Source organism: Chlamydotis macqueenii, chromosome 16 (genome assembly GCF_036417535.1).
Source record: "Chlamydotis macqueenii isolate bChlMac1 chromosome 16, bChlMac1.mat, whole genome shotgun sequence".
NCBI lineage: Eukaryota > Metazoa > Chordata > Aves > Otidiformes > Otididae > Chlamydotis > Chlamydotis macqueenii.
Window position 1 is genome coordinate 14,451,184 of NC_141571.1, and position 16,778 is coordinate 14,467,961.

The 16,778-nt window shown below is 51.9% G+C and overlaps 1 protein-coding gene across 8 annotated transcripts in view; it reads right to left on the reverse strand.

The window, feature by feature from the left end:
- KCNQ2 (potassium voltage-gated channel subfamily Q member 2) overlaps nt 1-11,134 on the reverse strand; it is a 63,936-nt gene extending 52,802 nt beyond the window's left edge. For all 8 annotated transcript variants that reach the window (XM_086760475.1, XM_086760474.1, XM_086760476.1 and 5 more), the window contains exon 1: nt 10,839-11,134. In XM_086760475.1, coding sequence (XP_086616601.1) covers nt 10,839-11,134 — 296 coding nt within the window. The remainder of the gene's footprint in view (nt 1-10,838) is intronic.
- Nucleotides 11,135-16,778: the final 5,644 nt, after the last annotated feature.

Sequence of the window (16,778 nt, forward strand, 5' to 3'; positions counted from 1 at the left end):
TAAGCCACACCATCAGGTCTGTGGTACGTCCCTCGGCTGCTCTACAGCCCCTGTGTTTCAGAGACAGGGTGCACATCCCACCGGCCCGCAATGCCCTCGCAGGGTTGGGCTTGGCTCTGGCCACTCTTCCCGACTCATGTCTCCCGTGGACATGGCTGCAGGGTACATGGGCTTCCCTGGTGACAGATGAGGGCTGGTAATGCGTTAGCTTAATGAACTTCTCCAGGGTTTTTAATAGCCATCTGCTCCCATACATGGAGAAGGGCCAAAAGAGCAAGGCTAGGAGGACCAGAACCCACTTCGGAGGTTCAGCCTGTTCCTCTGCAGGGAGCTGGGGCTTGGGCAGCTGTTCTATGCCAACAGCATGCCCACAACAGGTTTATTTGTTCTGCAGAGTGTTTGCAAGGAGGGGTGGCCAAAATGACAAGTTCAATGGAAGCGCTCCGCAGGCCCCCAAGTTCTTGCATGCAGATGGGTCAAGCTCAGGCAATGTCAAGCTCTGTCCTACCAGCAAGTCCCTCAGGTCTGGCTATTCCAAAGCACTGAGGTTGGGATATGTCTCATGTACTTATGGACGGCTACATCCCCATCTCCTGGTAGAAACAGTGGCACAGACTTCAGAGTCCCATTCCGCCACTTTCATTGCCTTTCCCTACACTCACAATCGCAAATCATTCCCCCATACTAACGCAGGTTAATCCATCACCAACTTAAAACCAACTTTGAGACCTACATGGCATTATTTATCCCAGGCTTAGATGGGAGATCTACTGAACCACAGGCAAAGCCTCAGCAGCTCGCTCTGTGCCATTCAGCACGACTCAAAACGCTCCCACCACCCACAAACACACATCGGGGGGAGCACAGGCTCAGGGCCCAGAGGGGCAGCTCAGAGAAGGTTTCAAATTATATCTGATTTCTGCTGCAGAAAAGAAAAACAGCAGCAGCAAAGGTCAGTGCAGAAATTCTTCCTACCCTTCATTAGCTGGTACGGCAAGAGAAACTGCTAAATGAGAACAGCAGCATTTCAAACATCTAGATGTCAGAGGGAAAAACACGGAAAAGAAAAATTCAGTGCAAAATTGTGTGACTGCATGTCAAACCTGACAAATAACAGACAAAGCTCAGGAAATTTTCATTTTCTGTAGGTCTCTTTCCTTCCTTAGCCATAACTAAGACAGACAACCGTGGTGATGCACATCCAGTAGCCACAAGGACCAAACCGCAAGGTCACATTAAAGTTTCTTTAGTGCTGATACGGATTAAACGCATCAGTCCCTCGGGCTATGGAGACAGGGCCCTCATGAAGTGCCAGCAATTTAGTTCAAGACCTAATGACATGAGGACTTGTGCCTCTGGCTCCAGGTGATGCTTAATTGAGTGTGAAGTCAGCTTTTGGATGGACATTGCCATGCTGGCTTCTTTGCAGCTCCCCAGAGAGCTGTTTGGTGAGGGGCTCTCCTTGCACCCACATTCCCATGCAGCGAGGCAGCTTTCCGCAAGGCCACCAAGCAAGTGTGAGATGTGTCTGACAAGGGCCATCCCGGGAGAAACAACACAGTGGAATTCCTCCAAATCCACGGCGCTGGAGATGCCTCAGAGGAGCCCATTTTCATTTGCCCATGGCACCCCCAGTCTCTGCTCTAATACCAACAGAAAATTACAGCCACTCAAACATCTCTCCTGAATAAGAAAAATCCCACTGACCAAAAACCCAACAGCATCGGCAAATCAACCTCAAGGGAGGAAAGGAAGTACAAATTGTGCTTCCCCCCTTGGCCATGAGCCACAGGAGCAAGACTTGCTCCTGGACATGGACGCATCATAAGCTGTGTCCCCACGAGCTGTCCTAGCAGCCACACAACCCCGAGACGGACAAACATCCCACGCAAACTCGTACCCACACTCCTTCAGCCAGGAAAGACCAGAGCAGCAGCAGGAATCTTCCAAAGGATGGAACCACTTTGAGGGTTGCTGTTGCTGCTCATTCAAGCCTGGAGTCTTTATATAGAGTCAGGGCAGGATCCAAAAGCGGAAGAGACACCCACTCCCAGGGAGAGTAACACACACTCTGAAATAAATAGCTCCCTGCCTAAGGAGATGACTCAGGAACCTCACCAGTCCTTAAAGCACGAAGCACTGTTAATAAACCCCAGGAAACTGGGAGGGAGGCCCAGCCAGAGGTTAACTGGACAAGACATGGCATTTCCAGCCTTGCCAGACAGAGGAAGAATGATGAATAACCACGTTACTAAACCAACGTCCAACACCGAATCTCTGGCTGCACCAGCCTGAGCCCTTCGTGCAGCCTACCTGCAAGGAGCAGTCCTTGTTTTTGGGAAGAGGTTTTTTTTCACTGCCCCTCCTGGAAGCACTCAGGCTTAACCACCATATGGCTGGAAGTGGCAGGAGGCAACACGGCCACACTGCCTGTTTGTCCAGCTGTAATACACAGATATTTATATTCAACTCCTCCGCTCTCCCCTTGAGTGAGAGATGGAGTGCTCTTACATCCTTCATTACATTCTTCAGATCAGGTAACGAAGCCTCGAGCAAGCATAAACTCAATTAATGGCCACTTGGAGACTCCGAGTTGTGCAAAAGCCCATAAACATGCAGGAGGAAAAGTCTCCCAGTGCTGTCATTTCGCTGCTGCCACATATAACACTCAAAGAGTGGGAGAGCCGGTAAGCCCAATTCACAGCCCTCTACGCTGTTGGAACGAACAGCAAGATCACAGCAAAGTGCCCCACACGGGTGACCCACCTCCGAGGGAAGATGTGCCTTTGTCCTCTCAACTCAGTTTAACCCTGCTGAGGTCCTCCGACCATGGGATCTCCCATGTCTGACAGGCTGCTCCGGTCAAAACCAACCCCAAAGGGGCAAACCCAAGGAGCACGCAGAGAAACCAATCCACCAATTCACAAAGCAAACAAGAAGCCGGGCAAAAACCATTTAAAAGAAAAGCAGAGCAAAGATAACGTTTACCAGCAGTCCCCTGACAACTCCTGTATGCCTTCGGTCTGTTCTGCCTGTTCAGTACAGCACATCCTTACAGCAGGGACCGTTTGTTTGGTTCGATGTACAGAACCAAAGCCTGTAGACTTCTATTTCCATCAGGGGTGCTTGCACACCACTAATATTAACAGAGTATTGTTTCCCCTTCGGTACTCATTTTAACTATTATTTGACTGAAGGCTTTCCTTTTCTTTTGCACCACGTATTAATTTTTCCAACCATATCAACCCAAAGTTGCAACAAGCATCCACAGCAGGTACCCAGACACCAGCCACTGCACTCACAAGAGAGACGGAGAAGAGGTGTACGTGAGTCACCTTTGAGTCAGGATTTCTGGTCACTTCTTTTTGGTTTATTTTCCTGGGCATCATAACAACGTTACAGAGAGCGACAGCCTATCTGTGGAAGCTGCGTTGGGATTGCCTGCCATGCTGCGCTCACCCATCACCATGCGCGACAGCAGCTCGGCTATCGTCCCGGCCACATTTTGCTTCAACACTGTCACTTCCCCGGGCTGGCAGAGCTCTAAAGGAGAAAGCAGGACTTCCAGGCAGATCAGGGTTTGTTTACAAATGAAGCATTTGTGAATCCCTGGGAAAGACCCTTTGGAAGGCAAAAATCTCTGCCTCTTTCAGTCTTGTCCTAAAGAGATCAAGCATCAGCCACAACAGACTGTTGGGATCCTCAGATGGGGAGCGGTTGCCTCCTCACCCAAGCAGGGCAGTTGTTCCCTCTGATCTGCCCCGCCCCATCCTTTGCCCCTTTTATCAAAAAAGGAGGATCTCCAAATGAAGACTGATCACTGGGCACTCCCCTCCAAGAGCCTAAACACAACCATAGCTGCTTAGGAACTGTAATTGGTATTAATAAGGCTTGATTAGCTTCTGATTTCCCCTGGGTCTTGGGCTGCAGGTCCACCAGCTGATCAGGGTTTGCTATAAAAGTTCCTTTCTCAAACCTGTTTTTCAAACACAGCTGGGTAAATGTGGATCTCAGATCCTGGTGGACCCATTTCAATGGGGATCAGCCCCATCTCTGACCTTGACCTTACCTGGCAGGGTGTCCACAGTGCCATTCTGGCTCTGAACACCCCAGTTCCCACAGGCTGGGGCAGGAGGTGGGAGATGCCTCCACTCACTCCAGCTTCCAGCTTGGAATTCTGCCGGGCTCTGTCTTCTCTCCATGTTGTCCAGACTAATCCCACCCAGCTCCCACCTAAGGTACACAAGGGAACTTAGGCTCCCTTTGCCACCAACAGAGAGAAATGGGCATCTCCAGAAGGCAGACCTGCCCACCCAAGATCTGCGCAGAGGCTCCCATGGGATTTCTGTGAGGAATCCAGCAGGTACCTGAGCATCACCAAACTCCAGTTGAAAGCCCACTCCACCTGCAACATCTGGGCGTTGTACGCCTGAGACAAACCGAGTGCTCAGTCACAGGGCTGGCCCAGACAAGGCTGCTCCTGCACCCAGCAGTCCCAGTGATCCTGACTTAGCTTTAAATCGCCTCCCTCCATCAGCAAGATGGAGAGATGAGATCTCGCATGTCTTCTGCTCCTTACACCCTGGCAAAGGCTGCCAGGCCTTTGACATGCAATCCACTCCAAAGAAGTTACCACATGGATGCTTACCGACACCACAGCTTTCCACACATCTAAAAAGCAGGTTAAGAGGCTGGAGTGAGAGCAAAGACAGACAGAATCATAGAATCACAGACTGGTTTGGGTTGGAAGGGACCTTTAAAGCCCACCCAGCCCAACCCCCCTGCAAGGAGCAGGGACATCTCCAACCAGATCAGGTTGCTCAGAGCCCCGGCCAACCTGGCCTGGAATGTTTCCAGGGATGGGGCATCAACCACCTCTCTGGGCAACCTGGCCCGTGTTCTGCCAACTTCAGCATAAAATTTTTTTTTTTTTTTTTCCTCAGTGCTGGAGACGTCTCCTGTTTGATGTGCTGGGAACTGAGGACATCACACCAACAAGGACAGGCTCATGTTTGCTGGAGAAGCATGCCATAGACACAGTTTAGTCCTTCGTAGGAATCACTCTCCATCTTTCTCTGCTCTCCTGTATCTTCTCTACAGGAGATTACATAGCAGAAAGAGGGACTGGCACATCTCCCTGCCACCACAATTTAAAGAGGAATCTGTCCCTCAGGAACTGACAAAGAAACCAGCTAAGCATTTGGGCTACCTTAAAAGGGATTATGCAGGGCTAAGTGTTTGCTGCTTAAATCCCAGAAGCCAAATACCAAACTTTTGTGCTTTTTATCCTGGTAAGCCCCACGGATACCTGACTGACAGGCAAACCCCCTGCCCTGCTCACCCTGCTCTGCCAAACGAACCGCACAGCGTCTCACCCTCCTAACATTCCCTCCCTCTGCTGCAATGCAAAAAAAAAAAAAGCAAGAAATCTGCTTTTTGCTAACTGCATCTCTTTAAGCAATGTCTATCTTGCCTTTAGTGTGGGATATGAAGCTTGCTTTTTGGGTTATTCCCTCTAATGACAAACTGAGCCATAGGAAGACTCATCTGGTTGAGGTGTGTTGCAGCACGAAAAGGAGGTCACCCGGAGGATCTGCTTGTTTTTCATTCCCTTAATGTCAGTGTGGGGTGAATGTGATGACTGGAACGTGACACACTAAAGCGACTGAAATCAGGTTGCTCCCACCAAGCTCTGACTAAGCAGCTGGAGAAGAGCTCATGAGGCGTCACACCATGGAGGTCTGACCGGTCCCCAGGACAGACACAACTGCATGGCCGAGGGCATCAGCACCAAAGGTCAGTGCCCAGCAGGACCATTGAACTCGTGTGGGAGAGCTGTACTGGCCCCTTCGTCCCATGTAATCAACTTGGAGGAGAGAAGGACCCAGGAGATCTCTGCACGTCACTGGTGGAGGGGCTGAGTTTGGTGGCATCATACGTGCCAGCGATATCCCTGCCCGTGGGTGAGGGCTTGTCATGAACCACCATCCCTTGGTGCCTTTGGGACTGCCAAAGTAAATTTACTAATTTAGCCAATGCCATACAACAAGTATAAAAATGTAAGTGGAAAACAAAAAACACGAGCGCTGCCTAAAAACCCAACCTCGGCAGCAGAAAAACAGCTGGGGGTTCCCAGAGCCGTTCAATCTGATGTAGAAGATCGTCTGGGAATGGATCTACACAAAACAACCTCATCAGCCTTTGAGGAGTGAAAGGAGTGACAAAAGAGGCCACCTCTGCACCAAGAAACCCTGGACCTTCAGGGAAGCAATTGCATCAACGTCCCATCCTCCCAGCACGCCAGCCGTGGCTACGCCAGGATGCGGGCAGCGCAGAGAGAGGTGGCTTCTGGCTGGGTTAAAAGGGAAGAACAAACGGGATGGGGATGACAGAAGGAAATTTTAATAGAATTAGACAAGAAGGAAATGTTCCTCCTTATTATAATTTAGGTCCATGCACTCACTTAATTAACTGAATGTGTGGTGCACAGCATGCGGATAAAAAATGCACCCAAACTATTTTTAACGCAGTTAAAAAGACGCATTACGGTTGTAAATTCCAAGAAGGAAACACAAGAATTATGTTGGCCCTGGGCACACAGCTGTAGAAATCTCTGAAGACAGGCTGTTGTCTTGCTACCACCCCAAATCCAGCCCCCTCCTCATCAGCTCTGGGGCCAAACATGAGCAGCTCACCCGGGGACGAGCAAGGATATCTCCAGATGCACCGGGATACGGGGCTGCCCCGTGCAGGTACCTTGCCTAGGCTGGCACAGAACACAGGGATCCCTCCCAAAATACAATGGCAGGTAGGGACAAAAATAACTTCCAGGTATCGCAGCCCTTCAAACTCAGCACCGCTGAGCACAGGACAGGTTACAGTAACCAAGGTAAAAGGACTAGAAGGAAAAAAATATTTAAATTATTGAAAGAAATAAAATGGAAGAATTTTGGAAGCAAAATGCCTTCCTGTGCAGAAAGCTGCCTCGAGATCTAAGCGCTGCTGCATGCCTCAAAATCTGGCCTGCTGTTTAGACACAGCTCAACTTTTCAAGTTTCAGCTCAACCTTGAACAGAATGAGGCCACGTGCTGCACTGCTGAGGCTCCGTCGGAAAAAAAAATAAAAAGAGGGGGAGGAACAGAAAAAGAAGGATGCTGATAAAAATACTGGAGAAGATGGGAGATAGAGGAGGCTCAGACCTCCAGCCACGCTCCAGAACGAGACCTGCAGGCTCGGCTGTGCGAAATACATATATTGTACAAAATCCCTACACGCAGCCGCCGTGAGCAGGGCACCCAGTTGTGCCAGTGTAGGAAGAGCTGTAAAGTATAAAAACGAATCACAACACAGAAACAGAAAGCGGTGCTTTTGCTCGCAGAGGTAACAGCGCTTTTACAGAGGCAACATCCGAGAGGAGACCACGATCATGAGTCTGGGGCTGGGGGGAGTTGCTCGGAATTTCCCTGGTTTCTTATGCATGAGATGGTGCAAAGGGGAATGAGCGATGGCAGGAAGAAGAGCTGGGGAAAGAAATGGGATGGATTGGATCTAGGATGCAGCACTGGGAAGAAATGCAGCTTGCATAGGCTTCCCAAGGCAGCGCGTCACCCGCCCGGTGCAGTTCCAGCCCAGGAGATGGGCCTCTGCAGACAGGCACTTATCGGCCGTCCTTACGCAGGGGCATCGCTCATCTTTATTAAAACACGTCCGTGCGGGAAGCGTCTCTGCAGCTTGTGCCCTGGCATCTGGGTGCAGGGAGGCTGCCTGAGCAGCACCTAGAAATGCAGTGGGGTCCATCAGCATCCCTACAAGCTGAAATCCAACCCTGTGGGAGTTTCAAACTCAGTCACACTGGAAATTGTTCCGAAACCTTCATGCAAGAAAGTCCCTGAGTCGCAGGAGCAGAGCAATAGGGGTGCTGGGAGATGGGGTGAGTGGTGGGGGGCTGAGCATGGCACAAGGCAGCAGCAGGACAGAGGTCCCCCATCCGCAGCCTTCCTCAGGCCCCCCCTCCTGCAGTACAAAGGGTAAAGGTGCTCTGGTGCCCAAGGCTGTGGCGCAAAATGGGGGTTTGGGCAGGAGGAGACAGCGTGACTCCGATAGCGCGGGCAGGGCACTGCACCGGCCATGGGACATCGGGGTGGCTCCAGCCCTCCCACACAAACTTTATGACCTTGAGCCAGTCTCTTCATCCTCCCGTATCTTTGAATAAGCAGCCACTAAGCTTTTTATCTATCCGTATTACGGACTTCTAAGTCCAGAAACCCAGGAAACCCCCTCCCTGCCCCATCCCAACACACACAGACCTGGCACGGGCCATGCCAGGCTCACCCAGGCAGCAAAGGACAATAACTGGTGACTGGGTATGTTGTTTACCACGCCCTTCATCACTTTAAATAATCTATTAGCAGAACACCAAGGCTAAACCTGTCATCCGTATAGTTCAGAAGACTGGAGTCCATGTAACTTCCCAATACACCGTAAAAAAATAATTCTCACTGATGCTTCACAGATATTGGTGCAATCACCACCTCAGCCCTGGATTCAGCCTCCATTTCCCAGCGGGTGCATGGGTGGGGGTCAGAGGATGGTTTTGCAGTGGGTACATCTCCTGGTTGCTTGGGCATCTTCCCCAAGGTGAGCCAGGGAGGCCGCCCAGCTCCCGGCACATCCCAGGCCGGTGGTTTCTAACAGGAGAGCACAGCTCCACGGAGTGTCACGGCAGGCACAAGTGGAGTCATGAGCCCAGAGAAATGCAGCTCCTTGGGCTGGGGGGGATGCGGCTACATGGTGAGAGCCAAGGGACACCCCATGCCTGGCACCCAGGGGACAAGGCATTCACAGGAAGGTGAGTCCTGGCAGGAAGTCAGTTTGGGATGAAAACATTTTTTACCATGAGGGTGGTGGGACACCGGCCCAGGTTCCCCAGAGAGGCGGTGGATGCCCCATCCCTGGAAACATTCCAGGCCAGGTTGGATGAGGCTCTGAGCAACCTGACCTGGTTGGAGACATCCCTGCTCCTTGCCGGGAAGTTGGACTGGATGTGCTTTAAATATCCCTTCCCACCCAAACGGTTCTATGACTGTGTCCCCACTCCTGCCCAGTGAGGATTACTGGCTGCCCAAGCAAACGCCACCTCAAAGGGCCAAGCAGGTCAGAAGTTAAGACAGAGTCACTAAAGAAACCAAAGATGCCTACAAAGCCCTCGCAGTCCCTTCCACCTCTGTCATTGTCGCCCCAGTGTCCCCTGGCTGGGGTCTCACCTGTATTTAACAGCATACAGTGCACATTGCACACACCCCCCCATCCTCAGCGCACACACAGGCAGGTACCCAGCTCGCAATGTGAATGCTCGGCCCCTCCACGTGATTCTGGAGGTTTTTGTAACACAATTTTACAGCTGCAAATGATGGCCCTGAGCACAGAGGATGCTTGGGAGTGCCAGCGCTGGTCTCCACACTCCTCATCACCACAACCAAGCTCCACAGATGCTCCCTCTTCTCCTCTCCCATGTTCCTAGAGAAGAAGGCTCCCGGCAAGGACCCCAAACTGCTGCAGTGCACAGCAAAGCTCCCCCTTCCACCCAGCCAGCATTTCACCGACTGGACTCACCAACACCTCCCTGGAAGGCCTCAACGTACAAAATGGCTGAGGACCAGAAAGCACATCCCAACACCTTTGCTGTTACGCTGTTCTCAGCAAAAGGATGGGGGAGGAAAAAAAAAGTCACAAAAGGCCCAAAAATCCTCTTGCCAGGGCTGATGGAGGCCCTAGCCATGATGAGAAACAGGCAAACAAAAAAAACCCCATCGGCACCAAGGGAATGAGCACCCAAGCTTGAGCCCAGGCCTGTGGGAGAGCCTGGCGGGACCGTGGAAAGTCCCAGAGGGAAGGGAGTTGCAGTAACACAGCGATTTATCCTGACCCTCCCTTCGGATTCCTCTGAACAACAGGAAGTCATCTCCTCTCCCAATGCAGCAATGCCTTCAGATGTGGGCACCTTCCTGCCAAACGGTCGCTCAGATATGCCCATTTCTGGCTAAAAAAAAAATGGAGAGGCAGAGGGAAAATGTGCTCCCTGGGCCCGCTCCTTTGTTTACCGCTCCATCATTGTGCAGCCAGGAAGCCCCAGACACCGATTAGCATTTCTTTCTAGACACATCTTCAATTCAGCCTCTTCCCATGAGGGGACCAGAAATACCTCCAGAACCTGGGTGCGGAGCCACAAAACCAGCCCCGAGCCCTTGGCAGCCAAAGATGGGGCAGTGGGGTGGGGGGAGAAGGAGAGACAGTGCCTGAGCAGAGCTTTTTTGTTCCTGTGCTCCCAGCATTGCTATGGTGATTTCAAGCAAGACGGAGGAGCAGTCCCTACCCATCGCTCCCGCAGCTCCAGCCCCCTGCACCGAGCGCATCAGCAGCCCCTTCCCCCGCAAGCAGGCGGAGGTGGGGGGGGGGGGGGCGTTGCACCTCCCCGGGGGGAGCCACCCCCCAGCTCTGCAGGGGCACCTTCTCCATCACCAACCCCCTCTCCAAAATCGCCTTCACCACCGCCCCCCACCCCGTCCCCAGGCACCGGCTGGGCCAGGGATGCAGCGACGGCCCGGCACGCGGGACCGACGGCTCCCGGGGTGCGGGATGGGTGGGGGGGGGGGCTCAGCCTCCGCCACCCTGCAGCGTCCCCACGGGGCTCCCAGCCCCGCATCCCCTCCCTGCACCCGCTCTGCAGCTGGAGCATCCTTCTCGGCATGCATTTTTGGGGGGGTGGGGAGGGATGATCCGGACAGGATAGCGGGGCGGGGGTCTCTCCCGTGGGGTTCCCCCCCCCCTTTTTACTCACACGTATGCGTGGTAAATGAAAGCCCAACCCCGCGGTCTCTCCAGCACATTGTAGAGAAAATTCTGCAGCTTGCGGTAAAAAGCATTCCTTTTGGGGGGTTTCCCGCTGCCCGAGACCCCCGAGCGGGGTTTGCTAAGGATGCTGCCCCGCTTGCTGCTCTCGGAGCCGGCGATGAGCAGCGCTCCGTCCCGGCTGGAGTCGGGGGCTCCCGGGTCCAGCCCCACGAACCCCACCTTCAGCTTCTTCTCAGCGGCGGGACCCGGGTAAACGCCTCCGTTGCGGGATTTTTGCACCATGGTGGTGATGGTGGTGGTGGGGCGGGGGTGGGGGGGGGGGCTGGGGGCGGCGGAGGAGGTGGGGGGGGCTCCGCCCGCGCTCCCCGCCGCTGCTCCGCGCCCGGCGCAGGCGAAGCCGCAGCAACCGGCTGCAATCTGCTCCGGCAGCCCGGCCCCGCCCGCCGCCGCCCGCCCCCTTAACCCTTGGCCTCCCTCGGCAACATCAGGATGCCCGGAAAATCCTGGTTTGCCACCCTCATCCGAAATAAAAAAAAAAAAAACAACAAACCCAAAAAAAACCCCACAAATCCAAAAGCAGGCTCGGGCTTCTACCCCCAAAATCAGGACCTGGCATCATCCCCCCAAAATAACGCTCCAGTCTCCCCCCACAGCAAGCTCCATCATCCTCCTCTAAAAATCAGGGAATAATTTGGGTGGAAAGGGCCCTTTCAAGGCCACCCAGTCCAACCCCCCTGCAAGGAGCAGGGACATTTCAACCGGATCAAGCTGCTCAGAGCCCCGGCCAACCTGGCCTGGAATGTTCCCAGGGATGGGGCATCCACCACCTCTCTGGGCAATCTGGGCCAGTGTTTCAAGGTCTGGCATCTTGCCCCTGCCCCCAGGTCAGGGTCCAGTGCTCCCTCCCAAAATCAGGCTCTGGCATCCCCCACAAAAATCCCCAATGAGCGGGCTCTTTCTGCACAGGTCCCATGAGAAGGGCTGGGTAACGTCCTGTGATGGAATGCCCATCCATGGTCCTGCTGGCAGTGGGCACAGACAGTGCCACAGGTTCACAGGAAGGACCCTCATCCATGCCCCCACAAGCCCACCAGATTCACCTAACCTCACCACAAATCCCCATGTGCAAAGCCATTCCATTTGTCCATGCTTCCCCAAGGTTCAACCTGCCATCTTAAGGCCTAGAGCCCAAACTCAGCTTCCTTCTTGCGCTGAAACTCCATCACGATGTGGTCACCAAGCTGCACAGAGCCCAAGCTCCCAGCACAGGAAGCCCATCTCCAGATGCACTGACCCAAATCAGCTCTTTAACACACCTCGTTGGTTACAGTCCAGCGTTACCATTTCCCCCCATACACCATGGACGGCTTCTACCCCAAGAAGTATTCCCTCCCAATACACCTTCACAAGGCTCAGGAGAAGACACAGAGGCTGCAGAAGCCTGAGATAAGGCAGAGGCACCTGCCCCATGCAATTAACCTCCATGGGAAAGGGTCATTGCAGTGCAACAGGAACACCTGCAACCAAAGAAAATCAAGCCCAGGGCCACCAACTGCTACTGCAGCAAATTTTCTATCCCTTACAGCCAACAAGTCATACATGATCTGTGAACTCCACACTTCTGCATGTTCCTTGATAGTAAACAAGGCTTTAGAATAAGGCTTTTCGTATGTAAATAAAATGGCCAGTTCAGACCAGCTGCTCCTTTCAACATGAAGTACCTTGTCACAGCGTGGTTAGGAAGCAAGCAGCACAATGGTTGCCCAAAGTTTTATGAGGTGCAGGAACCACCTAGGGCTGTGCTTCAGTTCCCTCTTTTGCAGTGGGCAGAAGTTGGAAAACCAGTCCCCCCACTCTATTATTCCTGAATTTCATATTTAAATGAGAAAATCAACATAATGTGTCCATTCCCCAAATCCTCGCCTTTTGCTCCTCTCCTTAGGCCTCAGGAGAAGCCCAGCAACAACTAATGGGTGAGGAGCATTGAGACCACAACTGCTGCCACTTCTCCAGATCCCACCACCTTCGTTAAGAGGAGAGCCGGCGCGGAGCAGCCCTACATTTTTCTGAACAGTGTGCTTCCTGCGACCCATATTCTCTCCGACGCATGGCTAGAAGAGAAGTCATCTCTGCAAGGCTGGCAGAAAACTAAAGCTGGGTTAAATAACGGAAAAACAGATCTGCAAGTATGTCAGTGAATAAATTACCGAATTCAGCGCGGGGCCATTCTATTCATTATTTGTGAGCACTTGTAAGATCATTAGTGTTCTTTAATAGGGTAGCCAATTACAAATGTGCCTGGCACTAATGTACAAAGTGCATTATTATAGATCCAGCCACGCAGTCCAAAAGCAGGAAACATCCCCCTCCGCAAAAAGGCCAACAACAAACAGAGGAAGCAATTTTCAATTAACAAATTCAAGACTGCTAATAGTCTGTGAGCCCTAAAGAAGAATCTAAATTCATCACACTCCTCTTTGCCTAATTAGTTGGTCATTTGCGGCATCACACTGCAACACAGCTTTGGGTACCATGTATCTACAAGAGCACCAAAAAACAGGAGTGGGGATGGGATTTTATCCTTCCTGAGCCATGGATGTGCTGAGGGAAGACACATCATGGTTGTAGCAACTCTCAGGACTTGTTGCTTCACTTGGGAGGGAAAACCTCATGGACGAGCAAGTGGCACCAAGAACCGTCTCCTTATACAACCAGAGCACTCCTTGGGGGGTGGAAAAGGCCTGAAATAACAGATGAAGACCCACTCTAGGCTTTCCCCTTCCCTCTCTTCACCTTGGGCTCTTAGGACATCTCTAAGCCCTTCTCTACAAATAATATTCCATGGGTTGGCACTGCAAGTTGTAGTTGAGCATTCAAAAGCAGCACAGCCGAGGGCAAAGGGCTTTGCCTTGGGTATCAGGACAGCAGGTCCATGGTCCCTCCACCAAAACACACCAAGACCCCAAAAGCATCTCTTCCCAATATGCCAGCCCACTAGCTCTCCCTTCGTCTCATCTGCAACCCCAAGAGGAGCAGGGCTTTCCTGGGAACAACTGGAATCTGAACACTAATCAAGCCGTGATGTCCTGCCACTGATTTCAAAGACGAAGGTGGTTGTGTTGCTGCTTCTGCTGTGGGGCAGGAGAGAAGACGCAGCCACTAACGCTGTGTGAATTAACGAGGTGTATAAAAGCAGTACTGGGGAGGTGCTTTTGTCTGATCCAAGGACATTGTGTCTCTACAAACAGGATTACTGAGTCAGTTCTTCGCTTTCAACACTACTGATGGCTTTAAAACACAAGTGCCATCGCTTAGACCCTGAAGGTAAGATGAAATCTATCAAGCTGCGTTAAGATACAGAAAGTCCATGCTCTGTCCCTTGGTGACTTCCGAGATGGAGTAAGAAATAGCTGGTGTGAAATGCATAGAATGACTCCAGGGATATATTTCTGTTTGAAACGCTGAACCAGAGCTCTTTCCCCATGCCCGCACAGCCGGTGGGTTGCGTGAACTGTGCTACCCGTAGCCTGGGTTTTGTCACTCGCAGCTTTCTTCCAGAGCTATTTTCAAAACCTAAAGCAGATGGCTTTATCTCCCCTCGTACAGGAGGCTACACCATCGAGCACAGCTAACCTGCCAAGAGCAAATGCGTGAACAGCTCGGTCTTTCTGCACCCCGTATCCACCCATCTCCCTCCTCTGCTGCAGCCACCCCTCACCTCTCACAACCTCATCCTCTTCCCTCCACAGCAGACAGCCCCCTTGGGGCGGTGGCAAACAGGAGCAGAGATGAAGACGCTGATGTGGAAGGACCAACTCAAGGGCAAGAGGGTTTCAAACTGGGCAAAGAGCAAAGGCCTTTCTTGGCACTCAGTTTCAACTAGAATGTCACCAGTGATTTTTTAATATTTTTTTTTTAACCAGTCTAAAATGAAGATGCACCACATGGTTGTCCAGTTTCAATCAAATCCAGCAGTCATAAGCTTCAATGTTAATTAAGTTTGTGTCAATGTTCATGAAAGGTAGAAGCCCTGAGAGAGGCAAAGGCTCCCTAATGCCTCCTCCTTTCCCCTCCAAAGGGGATCCCGAAGTGTGATCTCACTTATCAGATGCCAGAGAAGGTGCCCATGAGGAGACCGCTCCTCCCAGCCACTAAAATGCTTCAGTCAGAATTCGCAACCAATGCACTGATAAAAAGCCAGGTTTCCTTCCTCCTCACACTGACAGAGCTACATATTTTTTATTACATATTTACTGGACACAATTTCTGTGTCACCATCCATCTTTCTGTGCTGTTCTTAGACAGCACCTACCTCGTTGGAGACCTCTCCAGCAAAACTCAGGACAAATTATGCCGTATGAGATTGGCTTGGGCTGCAGCTGGACCCGCCTGAGTGCATGAACAGAAATCTCCCCAAGTTACCCAGAATTAACCTGGAAGGGAGACATACGCCCATTCTCAGCTAGGAAATTTATGTTTCCCCTTTCTGAGAGTGATCAAAATTGCTGAGGTCTAAATACTCATTTGTGTTTTGTAGGCCTAATTGTAAAGAAAATAAGTTACTGGAAGGAACAACTAATTGTCTGGGCATGTGGGAGGAGAAGCAAGTGGAAAAAAAATCAAAGTTAGGTTGAATTCTGTGGACTTAGACTGGGTTATACTCAGAGCATCCATAAAGCTGAAAATACACCCCTCAGTCACACAGGGACCAGCACCCATCCCAGTTCCCCTGGCACCTTGCAGCCACTCTGCTTCTGCCCCACTCAGCTTCTTCCCCTGGAAAACTCCCCACTGACCAGGTCTCCTTCCCCACCTCTGCTCCACACGCTGCCTTTGTTAGCCTCCAGCTCTTGCCCTAGCCTCCTCTGAGACTGCACACAATTCCCTTCCTTCATTTCTGCTGCTACCTTGAAGGTATTTTTAGCCTATGACCAGGTTGCCCCTGAGCCTTCGTTTTCCCAGACTCAGTAAATTTAGCTCTTACTCATTCCTCACATCTAGTGTTCATGTTCTTCCTCCTGACCCCTTTAGTGTTCCACCTCCTCCTGCACCCACAAGGACCAAAACCGCACAACTCAAATTAGACCTTATGCCCCAAGAGAAGGCTGCTCCAGGACCATCTCCTCCCCACGCAAGGGCCACCGCAAGCTCCCTGGGGGTGACCCCTCAGAGATGTGGATTGATTTAGAAGGCTTCCCATCAGCAACCCTCTCCCAGTTTCTCCAAACCAGTACTTTGGTGGTTATACAGCATTACAGCAGTAGAACTTACCTGGTTTTGCATGGGAGCTCTTCCAGCCTTGCCAGGTCTTGGAGCCCAGCTCAGGACTGAGTCCACTTCCAGTAAAACACCCCCCTGGACCATAACAGCATCCTTACTGGGACCCAGTCCCACAAAGCCCAGCAGGTGCTTTGCTCCACATTCAAGCACCTGCCTCCCACAAATTTCAAAGCTGAATTGAAACCTGGATGAATATTTAGGGACTGGAGATTGTCATCAGAAAAAACAAGTTCATACTGAAATAGCAAAAAAAAAAAAACCTCTGACACATCTGATCTGAGAGATACGGAGTGCAGGAGCAGACTGGATGGCTGTGCTTCATCCTGCTGTAGGGGAGTGGGGGGAAGGCAGCCCACATAAATAGGCTCCAAACCGCCCCAGGTGTCCTGGGTTAGGAGGGGAGGGGACCTTCCAGAGCTGGGCTTCACCACACCAGGGCAGGATGCTGTGGGGATTAAAGGGGGTTTGGGAGAAGGGGAGGGTCCTGCTCTCTTGGTGTGTTGCAATATTTTGGGAGCTGTATTGGGCTGTGGGAGGTTGTCAGAGGGGGTGGGTCAGCCCTTGGGGTGCAGTGCATGGGCTAGGGGGGACCCTGTGAGGGGGGCACTATGGGAAGTCATGGCTCCTGCAGCTTTGGAGATACAAC